Genomic DNA, 12,072 nt, shown 5'->3' with positions numbered 1-12,072 from the left:
CATGCACTATTAGCAACTAACAAGTTATAACTTGAGGTAGCAGAGCAATAGGACAACAATGAACATTAAAGACTGTGTAAGCTAATTTTCTAGTTGTTGCCCTGTTAACTGCCCTGTACACAACTAACTATAATTAACTGACTATAGTCAACTTAAAGTAAAAATATTAAAAACTAAACAACGCTATTTATCATTAGAATTCTCACTTCGAAATTGTTTTAGAATGTTGAAATTAACATATCATTGTACTTTATATAATAAATTACATTTATTTATACACACAAGCATCTGTGATATAAGAAACTGCTAATGTACCTAACATTGGCAAAGTAGTGAATTTTCAAGCAGGGAGAAGATATATCAAAATTTGATTATCTTCTTACAGATACCTTTGGGCGGAGGTGCTTCATCACTGTCATCGCTGTCTTCACTGCTGCTGCTCTCTTTTTTTGCTTGCACTGAGGCCTTTGGTGTTACTGGAGCAGCAGTCTTTGCCTTCTGATTTACATTAGTTTTGACAGTTGCAACTTTGGCCGCAGGAGTGTCATCACTATCCTCTATAAATGAGAGTTTTAACGTTAACTCAGCTTGAGCAACGTTCTTGGGGCACATACTACTAATATTTAGCAAAATTTTGAAGCACATGTCATAGTCGGATAAAAGGTACAAATGATAATACAAAGACAAATTAATGCCTTGACATTTAAAACGTAGTCAGTTCCATTTGGCCCTATTTATGTTCCTCTTTCAAGATCAACCATATTAACATATAGATTCGTCGTATACTGGGACGATACAGTGTGACCAAGATAAAAAAGGCCTCATGTTATACTGAATTTGATATTTGAAGCTGAGTGGTGTTATTTCTTAACACTAGGGCAGAACTCAAGAGGGGTCACATAATGTCACGTTGCATTGTCAATGGTTCTGCAAAACACTTTTTCAGTGAAACAGAGAGATTATTGTTGCAACTCTTTGGATGTGAATTGTTTAAAATGCTACACAAAAGGTTCATGATAGAATACCCAGAGAGAGCGGCTCCTGCAAAAGGTGTTGTGCAGAAATTGATCACAGAGCAATAGGTTCAGTTACTAATGCCAAATGTAAAATGTCGCCGACAGCCCATGCGTCATTTGCTAAAACGGCTGGTAACTAGACAGCAAACACAAACGAGAACGTAAGGGGTTAAAGAAAGGGCATTCCATGAGGAAATGGCGGACTGTCAAAGGTTGAGTGCAGGGAGTACAAATTGGTGGGGCAGCACCCCTTAAATGGCAATAGCTAAAAAACAGTGCCCATTGTGCAACCTAGCTAAAATGATCTCGTGGTGAGAAGGATGACAGGAAGTCATCCAAGTTGCTAGGAGAGGCTTAATAACCTGGAGCTTGTTCCTTTGTGAAGGGAGGACCAGTGGTGATGCTGAAGGGACACCACCACCTGACAGATGGCAATACAGAGATCATTTGGGGGAATATAAGAATTAGTGGGCTGGGGCCTTGGCATCATCATAATCATCATCCGCCTTGTTTCCTGTCAGACCAATGTGAGCAGGAACCAACATAAACATAACACTGGCTCTATCAAGAGTGAGCAAGTGTCAGCTTTCTTGGACCCACTGCACTACGGGATGAACAATGTACAGCACACACAGGTTTTGAAGGGCACAGAGTCTAAGCAGATAACACAACTGAAAGTTCCGTGTCTATGTACTGCGTGGCCTGATACAGGGCTAAAAGTTCTGTTGTAAATACTGAGCAGTGTGACAGAAGCCAATACTTAAAAACATCTGTGCCAATGACCAATGCACGCCTGAAACCTCCTTCAGTGTACACCATGGTACTATCGCGAAGTTCCATGCAAATGTCTTGAAACTGAAGGCAATTGAGTGAGGCTGGAATGAAAGCAAAGCCAAGGTGGTGCAGGGATCACACCCATTGTGAAAGTTGCATGTAGCATTAAGTTGCCTCAGCAAGAGCCGAAAGCAAACTCCAGGAGATAAGAGAAGAGGGACATGCCCCATACTAGTGACCAACAGAGTCATCAAAAAAGGAGCCATAGGATGTGAGGCCACGCATGACACACAAATGGCATGCATAGATGTGCTGAGGAGAAAGTCACGGCGGTAGGACAGCCATGGCTCGACAGCTTCTGAATACAGACTCTCAACAGGACCAGTGTAAAAGGTGCCAGTGGTCAAATGGATGCCACAAAGGTGGATAGTATTGAGATGGCATAAGAGGGACAGATATGCAGATGCATAAACAAAATACACAGTCTAGTTTCATACAGACAAGGGACTGGTACAAACAGAGGAGGGTGCAGTGATCTGCTCCCCAGGAAGTACCACTGAGGTCACATAGGACATCAAGAAACCGCATACAGCTGGCTGCCAGGTAAGATGTGTGAGGACTAACAAAGTTTCCTCATAGTTTCAACAGACGGAAGAACAACTGGCCCGAGAGGTAAAGACAGTGGAAAAAAAAAACAATTGTGCTGCCAGAAATTCATAGAAACTGTTTTGTCTGTGGAAAAACAAAAGCCACTGTTGATGCTCCATGAGTGACGGCAATCGAGACATCACTGAAGATGACGCATTATGAGACAAGCCCATGAAGAACTGCAATAAACGGCAAAACCGTCAATGAAAAGGAGCCAGAAACGTCGGCAGGAGACAGGCCATTATAGGAAACCATGAGGCACACTGTTTTCCTGCACAAAGGTGTCCGACATACCTTCAAAACTACAGTCTGGGATTTCCACAGAACATCAATCATGACATGGGTGGTCAAAGTGACAAGATCGTCAACTGCAGAACAGCACATTCAAAATCCTCACTGTGCAGTGGTTAGTATATTGTGAGACTCTAGCCACCCTAACAGCCAGGTATGAATCATACATTCCATCACCTTGCAAACACAACTGGTGAGAGAAATGGGGCAGTAGCTAGAAGGAAGGTGTTTTGTCCTTACTGGGCTTAGGTATGGGTACGACAGTGGCTTCACGCCAGTATCTGGGAAACATGCCCTCTTCCCAGATGCAAATGTACATATTAAGCAGAAAGTGCTTGCCTGCAAGAGAAAGATGCTGCAACACCTGATTGTTAACAGTGTCAGGCGCTGGGATGAAGTGCCAGCATGAACTAACATCCTCATAGTAAAGATGAATCAGTAGGAGAGACAGCCATTCCAGGGTAATTAAACCAGTAGTGTCCCTACTCCACCCAATTTAATCACCCACTAACATTATCCATTCTGAACAAACATGCCGCCAAAAAATGATGTAAGTGTACTTAAGTCTTACGTGCACTTAACACAAATCCTACCACAGCAGAACCACCATCATTTGGACATGATATACATATTGTACTTTTCACAAACACAAAGTCAGTCCCACCACATTACTTCTGATTAAATGAATCAATCACAGCAACTTTCAACAAGTGATTGGCTGCAAGTGCAGGGTATCCTGATTGCATCACTGGTCACAGTTAAGTACAATTACACCAGGCAAAATCCTGAAACTCACTTATCTCAATCTGACACTTTGTGGTTTCAATTGCTGTGCACACCTACACAACTGCAAGGTCACCTACACTGGTTGGTAATACAATCACAAACATAATTTTGAGAAATATTTACTTGGCACATTTACAGAGTCTCACTATTTTTACAGTGCACACTGGTAATGTGGAAGCTCTAATGCGGGTGGGCAACCATACTGTTGAAAACATCGATCTGCAAGCATCACAACTGCCTTTGTGAACAGAGAAAAGGTTAATCCATTGAAGCAAACTGCAGACAAACTGCTGAATTGTCTAAAATTGCAGCTTAGAAAAACTTCCACATTGGTGGCACCTGACAAGCAGAATTGACAATCCCAATGTCAAGAGAACATACTACAATCATTCACAAAGATCTTCATTTATTGACAAATATGAGACAATAGTTAATAATTACAGCGAATTACAACTGAACTAACAACTGGAAAAAACAAATGTGCATTTGACCAGTCAGTTGCGAGCAAAAGGGCTTAGTAATGAATGTGCAGCCATAGTGTAGATTTTTCACATATCACAATGCAGTAACCTCCCTATATAAGGTGTTCAAAACATTCTCCAGAATGTTTTGAAAAAGAGAAACGTGTGCGAAGTTTGTACTGCACACCTGAACTCCCAAACAAAAATGATGCAAAATCGGGAAATTCTTCTCAGGCAAAAACCATGATTAATAAGACTTATCGACAGAAACTTACCACAAAATGACAAAGTGCAGAAATTAACATGAAGAATCAATAGTTTGCCAACAACCTGCATCCAAGCCAATGCGACACTGCGAAAGATGTTCCTGACAGTTTTACATGGTTGTACAAATGTTCTAAGCTTTGTACTCACGTACAACATCCGAGGTATAAAAAACCACCAACTTAACTTTTTTCCTACTTTATATCAATGCAGTCTCAGAGCTTTTTTGATTGACAAACTATGCTAGCATCACAAAGATGCTGCACAGATGTTCCAGCAAATCACATGCAGTATGAAGTCAGTCAGCCTTCATTTTTATCTACTTATGCAGCCTTCATTTTTATCTATTTATGAGTGTTTGTCATCTATAATGGTCTAGCAGCCACTTCAGTCACTACAGATGTAGAACATTTGTAAAGAGCAGAGGTTAGCGATCAAAACGTGAAAGTGCTCATGCAGAACAACAGAATGCAATTTGTGACAAAATGAAGAAGGGATACGACAAACAGTATATTACTTGTGTTGATTTTTAGCATTACTAAACTTAGCAGATTGGTACAGAACCACATTGAAGGCTAGATTAACCTATGACTAGTAGCACATCCTTGTCCTAATGGTGGACATTTCCGTTAGAGAGCTGCATTATGAAAATGGCAAACTGGCATTGTAGCAAAAAGCTAGTGCCTTCTCAGTGAATTAGGCCTACTCCACACCTACACACAAGCCGTATGTCATGATCATAAAAAAATTACAGCAGGAGCTCAATGCCCCAGAAGATGCAGTCTCGCAGCAATACAATTATGACCAACTACAATGACTAAGTCCTCTCCCTACTACAGTAACAAAATTAAGTTAAAGACTTCATTACCTAATACAGGTTTTTTGAATTTATCTTTCAGTTTATGTTCTTATAACAAAATGTAAAATGGTACTGACAACACATTATGTTAAGATTCATTTGTTACCACAATCTTCGATCCACGTTACGAGATGTGGAACTGTCAAATATAGGTACTGAAGGCTGGACTTGAGAACTAAGGAGAGGTGTGACAAACATCAAGGATAACTCCCTAAAACTAGGAAATTAAGTCTGACATGACAAAACCTTAAAAGTTGTACTACATTCATCTGATTAATAGAGGGAAAAATCTGTCATTAAACAAGCTGCTACCCTCACGTATGAAAATAAGAGACTAAAATGAGGCACACTGACCTATACACCACAGGTACCACACAATGGGGAGACTACTCACTAAAGACATGTCAAACTGTAACATTGTTGCTGTATTTTTTCTCTTTTCCTCCATGCATCTCTGTACTTTTTGGTTTGCCCTACAGTACAGTACAAGCTTTGTACTTAGTGTAATACATTGGGAACATAAAAAATTAAATCTAATGATTACACAAGCCTCCCTATTCTTGTTACACACACCTGAATACTTGCATGAGCATACATAACCAAAATTCGATCAAATGTCAAGCTTGCTTGTACCATCCTGTTGCTTGCACACATTTATACTACACACACTCTAGCATGCTTAGGCAAGCACACTTAAGCATGCAGCTACATGTGTAGCAGCCTTAAGAAGAGCCTCATCCCATCTGCATGGCTGCCGCAAGTATGGTGACAGCTTACTGATTACTGGGTCACCACAACATGCTCCATTGGCTGTTACATCCATTAGTTTGTTTCCCTTGATACCCATGTGCCTAACACTCAGCAAAAAGGTACTTCCTTCTGCAGTTTTTGTGAGTGGAGACAGTCATCTTTGATAGTTATCTTCACTGCACTGATAATATCTCTAGTGTATCAGGATCAATAAGCACTCCGTGTGTTACACACTGGGAAGAAATATAATAGCCATGTTATCCAACATCACACGGATTTTCAGTGGTCTTCTATTCCAAGCACACTTAAATAAAAATATCCTAAACTTTTCATAGCAGATGTACATGCTGTGTTTAAAAAAATACTTGCCAGAAAGACTATTACATAAGACAGCTTTTCTGAGTGTACCACCAGTTTTAGTGCATTAAATCTGGCACAAACATCAGATCACTCTTATCCACAAACAACTGTGTCCCTTAATATTGTACAAAGCAACACCACCACTTATGAACTGCAGTTTGCAATATACGCCCTATTTGTCCACAATGCGCAGTGAAAGTCTAGAATGGGGCCAGTGGCATACTTACGTGTTTCGTGCAGGAATGCTGTCAAATTTTTCCGTGAGGTATGACTGAAGAAAGGAAGGTGTCAGCTATTTGCATTACACAGCCAATGAGAGCAGCAGTCTGCCAAGTGGTTTTCATGTAGTACATTTAGAAAAAAGATTGCTGTAAACAAGGCTTAAAATTTAATTACTCCTTGTTTGAGTCACAGCTATCTATAGTGTGCTAGTGTCTGCCAACTGACAGCAGCACAACTTTTATATTTTCAAAAATAACAATGGTTAATTGATTTGGGGAAGGGGACCAAACAGTGATGTCAATGGTCCCATCAGATTAGGGAAGAATGTGAAAGGAAGTCAGCTGTGCCCTTTCAAAGGAACCATCCTGGCTTTTGCCTGAACTGGTAAGAAACACCACTTCTCTAGTCAGTGTTGATACACAATTTATCTGTATGAGCACAGCAAGTGGCTCAGTTATGATATGTGGATCAATGTTTATTAGTAAAGGGGTAAGTCAATTATTATCTGCAATTTAGTTATATTTTTGTTTATTTTGGTAGTACTGTCGTTTTACGTTGATGACGCATGCATGCTTTGTTTATTTGTTGTTATATCTTTGCAATTTTCAAGCTGCTAGGTTATTTCGTTATCACTGCCGTGCTGTTAATGATGGCTGCTCTGTTGTCTATTTGCACCAACGAAGAGCAATATTCAGTGATCCATTTTTTGTGGTTGGAAGGCACATCAGGCCGAAATTCATGTAAGACTTTCAGTACAGTACAGGAACAGTGTTTTGCCACAACGGAGTGTCTACGAATGGTTTGAAAAATTCTGAAATGGTCACAAGTGTTACCACAATGAAGGAGCCAGACGACCGTTTACCGCCACAAAGTGAAGAAGCCATCGAGCATTCACATGAAACAATTCTCTTAGACAGATGATTAACTATTGACGAAGTGGCACATCATCTGCAAATTATTCACGGTTCTGCCTACAAAATTATTCACAACAGTCTTGGGTTTAATAAACTATGTGCAAGATGGGTCACAAAACAACTCACACAATTGCTTAAAAAAACAAACTTGGACATCAGCAAAATACATTTTGACCGCTATGGTAACAAAGGGGACAAGTTCTCAGACAGGATCTTTACTGGTGACAAAACATTAATCCATCATTATGAGCCAGAGAGTAAACAGCAGAGTATGGAATGGAAACATCCAAATTTGCCGTGCAAGAAAAATTTCAGGACCCAACAGTCTGCAGGAAAACTGATGCTTACAACTTTTTGGAATGTACTAGGGCCAGTACTGGAAAATTATGGGGAAAGGGACACAGCAAAAAACAGTGTACATTACAGAGAGATGCTTACTGCTAGGCTAAAGCCTGCAATTTGAAGCAAAAGCCGAGGATTGCTGTCAAATGGTGTTGTGTTGTTGCATGACAATGTCGTGTCTGCATACTGCTGCCCACATTGCTGAAACACTCCAGAAACTCAAATTTGAAGAATTGATCATCCTCCATATAGTCCCGACCTTGCCCCTTCTGACTATCACTTGTCTGGTCCACTCAAAGAGGCACTAAAGGGGCTGTCGATTTGCCTCTGATGAAGCAGTGAAAGATGTGGTGCATTCCCGGCTTGCAGCTCAACCGAGAACCTTCTTTTATGAGGGCATCACAAGGCTACACTACAATGATGGACCAAGTGCATTGAAACGCAATGGACTATGTCGAAAAATTATGTTCTCGTGTGTTTCCTATTTGATCAGAATAAAATTTTGTAACTACTTAGCAGATGATAATTGACTGACCTTCATATATTGAACATGGGCTATTACTAAAACTGAACACTTTTCTCCTACAACTGAATTAAAAATCCCTGATCCACCTGAAGTGGCAGCATTTGCTGCATATCCAGAAGATTCCATCCACACAAACCTTTGATTATTTAAGAGTTATTTCACCACCCAATCTGTTACACCTTGAGCCTCTGCAATCCACCAATGAGACATGTACTAATGACAACACAGACATGCAGAACTAAGTCAGTCCACATTATAACACCTGGTGTCAATCAAAATATTTCTCCCAAAACCCACTAAAACAGCAAACAAGAAATAAGTTTCAATTTCGGCATTACAAATACAATGCATCTGTTCTTGCCTCTCACTAGTTATGTGAAACAACTATCCCAAGCACCACACAAAACTGATGCGTTGCCAACTTATGAGCAACACATATGCACCAGTGACTTCTGCTATTCCTGATTTAGACTTAAGCCCAATCATCACGTGCAGAAAAGAAACCTGTGTCCCACCTACCTCAATAGTCAAGACAATTTAAATCAGACCTTCTCATTATCAAAGACAGCCATGGCAAGAATTTTTGAATTATATTGTGCAGTTTGATCTGGAAATAAACATGGTGCATGGGTGGGGAAATTAGCACAGAAGTACTTACATTTCACCACAACTGCCAATCCAGAATGACGCAGATATATAAAATATTTAAGATAGCTACAATCTGAATGACTTGCATGGCTTAGTAACAGATTCATATAAACTATCATGACTATAAAAACTGAATAACTTCACGAACACACTACAAATTTATTCAAGTACTATAAAACACATCTCAACATCAACCTTTTCGACAAACATTCGTGACTCACCAGAGCTCGAGTCTGATGATTCTTCTACGTCACCATTCTTCAAAACAATCTTTTTCGAGGACTTTGTGTTATAAAATTTCACAATCTCTTTCAATGATGGCCAGCCTGGAGAAACAGGGCTCTGAAAGGGCAATTAGAAACAATAATGAAATAAAATTAAAGTCATATATATAACTGAGCCAGCTGCATCATAGTGTTTACCTCTCGCGTAACTACACGTGTGCAACATGCTGCAATGTTTGTTTGTAATTAAATGATGTGTGAAATCTAACATTGAGCATTGTACGCATTGATATATTCTTTGTGATATTTGTTTGGCACAGGAATACCAAAAACTGCAAATGACGCTATGTTTACACGTAAAATTAAACTGAACAGCCGGCTTCACAACTTATGTGGCTACACACACATTAAAAAATATATATACATACACTTCGCTCATGCATTAATCATAATGTTGTTGATAATAAACAGAAGCTATAGTCAATTACACCGTAATTGGCAGGTGCCGTACCACGTGCTTCTCAACAAGCCAATAACACAATCGATAATTAACGCAAAGTTTCAAAAGTCTGATTATTAATAACCATAGTAGCAGACAAGAACAATACTTACAGGCTTTGCTTTCTTTTGATACACCGCGGCTAGAGATGGGCAAGTTGATAATAAATGCTGATGCACAAGAGAATTTACAACACTCTCATCCACTGCCGCCATTTTGAACCGAAAGAGCGAGCAACGCGTTACCTCCACTACGAACACTGTGCAAGCAATGATTTTCGGTAGCGGAGAATGCCGTGCACAGCGATAACATATATCATGTGTTATATCTTCGACCATAGATATCTATGGTCGAAGATGCATTACGCAAAGATAATAATATCAGAATGGGGAAATCACGTGTACACCGATTGTTCATTTTTACTTATCAAACCTAAATTTTTCTCATGTTTATCATTATTATTTAATTTTTTTTTACTGTTACTATTATTAGTTTTATCATAATTTGTATGTATAGCACCTGTCGTAAAAATACTGCCAGTACTTACTTTATTAGGTCTTAGTCATTATTCTTTATTCATATTGTCGCTAGAGTAATCTAATTTTCTTATTTAAAGTATTGTCATGATGTAACTCTGATGTGTGAAATGCTGCATGTGTGAAACACTGGTCCGATGTAAGAGAGGGCCTGATGGCCCTAATCTGATCAGGTTAAATAAATAAATAAATAAAATAAATAAATAAAAGTAATTCACGATGATTTAAATTACCTTGCTTTGAATAACGATTTTTAATTAGGATGCATGTGTAAAAACATACAAACGCAAAGCAACACACAGGAGAGCAAATATATTAAAGAAACAGGGAATGCACATTGCTTACAGAGCGAGAAACTCAGTCCAGTCACATTGTCAAATAACATAAAAACAAGATAAATACCAAGGATCAGGAACATACCAATCAGAATGCCGAGAATGTGAGTCAGTACATCTGGAGATGAGAGGTAGGAATTTTAAAACAAAGTATAAAGAACGTAAAGGAGCTGCAAATATGAAAATAGCCATTCTCTCTCCGCCGAACACATGGTAAAACATAAAATATAGACACAAATCATCAAGGATGGAAAAAGACACGAAAGTTATTGGAGAGAATAATCACAACAAAAAACTGCTGACATTACAAAAGAACTTCCATATAGAAAGATCAATGGAAAAGAAAGTACAGTCTTAATGACAAAATCCATGTAAGGAATAACTCTCTGATTATGCTAGCCATTTATTTGTTTATTAATTTATTTACATTTTTTGCTTGTTGGCCATCAAGCTGAAGACTTTTGCAAATGTCATACACAGGTTGAGCAGGTAACATAGACATCACTTACATACAGTAGTGGTATATACATTTATCTTAATGTTACAATTATACTACATGTTACAACATTTGGTAAGTAGAATAGCATTAGCTGAGTGAATATAAACATTTATTTACTAAGAAGGCTTTTAACTCCCTGTGGAACAGTTTTGATTCACAGGTTTTTAAAGCATGTGGCAGCTTGTTGAACTATATCTGCCCATTAATATATGGACTATTCTTAGTTATTTTTAATTTTTTCATCTGTCTGAAGTAGTTACCCTTACTTCTAGTATCACAATTATGTGTATCATTGCACTTATATACTTCGTTTTTACTATTCAGAAAAAAATAGGAAGTTTTTACAGATACAATGAATGTTTATGTTGGACAAGGTTTTCACGGCAGGGCTCACTGGACTTTAGTCCATGCATCAATCTAATGACTCTTTTGCTTAATATTAATATTCTGTTCTGGTGCAGGTCTGCCACACAACCTCACATTTCGATACCATAATTAAGAAATGGATAAACTGTTTCATAGAAAACAATTTTTAATATTTGACTTGGTACTATTTTTGCCCTCCGACTTATCAGATACTAGCTACTGCTTATTTTCTTACATACAAAAGTAATGTGGTTTACCAAACGGAGATTTTTCTCCAGGTGGACACCACGAAATTCGGTGTTATCCTGCTGATGTAATACCACAAATCTTTTTCATTTCAGCCTCATCAGAATCAGTTGCTTGAAATGTTAGTAGCTGAGATTACTGATGCTGTTGTTTAGATCCTGGTGTAGAAAATATGTGGTTACTTCCGTCACATATTTAGCATCAGCTGAGTACAATGTCTCAAAGGTCTTTTCATAAAGCGAGAGGCAGGTGTCAGCAGCATAGGTTACTAGATGTGAGTTGAAGGGTTCCATCATGTCACTGACATAAACCAGAAGAGAAAGAGACCAAGGATCAATCCCTGCGATACCCCCTGGAATACTGTATCTCTAGAAGATTGGAAATCTATTACCTTATTGTCTATTTTACAAGAAAGTTTAGTACACTGTTTGTGATTTGTTGAGTATATGGTCAATAACTGCATTTTTAATCAGCATGTGTGTTCTGACATGTTCAAACAAAATGAC

The 12,072-nt window shown here is 38.7% G+C and overlaps 1 protein-coding gene across 4 annotated transcripts in view; it reads right to left on the bottom strand.

Moving 5' to 3' along the window:
• The window catches only part of LOC126100277 (nucleolar and coiled-body phosphoprotein 1-like), a 33,057-nt gene extending 23,200 nt beyond the window's left edge, over nt 1-9,857 (bottom strand). For 2 of the 4 annotated variants that reach the window (XM_049910874.1, XM_049910871.1), the window contains exons 1-3: nt 9,698-9,856; nt 9,083-9,203; nt 390-557 (exon numbers count right to left, since the gene is read on the bottom strand). In XM_049910874.1, the coding sequence (XP_049766831.1) occupies nt 390-557; nt 9,083-9,203; nt 9,698-9,799 (391 nt within the window). In that variant the 5' untranslated portion in view covers nt 9,800-9,856. Of the gene's footprint in view, nt 1-389; nt 558-9,082; nt 9,204-9,697 lie in introns of all 4 variants that reach the window. The other 2 variants (XM_049910872.1, XM_049910873.1) reach the window with 2 other exon arrangements.
• Between the last annotated feature and the right edge of the window lie 2,215 nt (nt 9,858-12,072).

Source organism: Schistocerca cancellata, chromosome 9, assembly GCF_023864275.1.
Source record: "Schistocerca cancellata isolate TAMUIC-IGC-003103 chromosome 9, iqSchCanc2.1, whole genome shotgun sequence".
NCBI lineage: Eukaryota > Metazoa > Arthropoda > Insecta > Orthoptera > Acrididae > Schistocerca > Schistocerca cancellata.
This window is presented reverse-complemented; position numbering and strand designations above follow the sequence as displayed.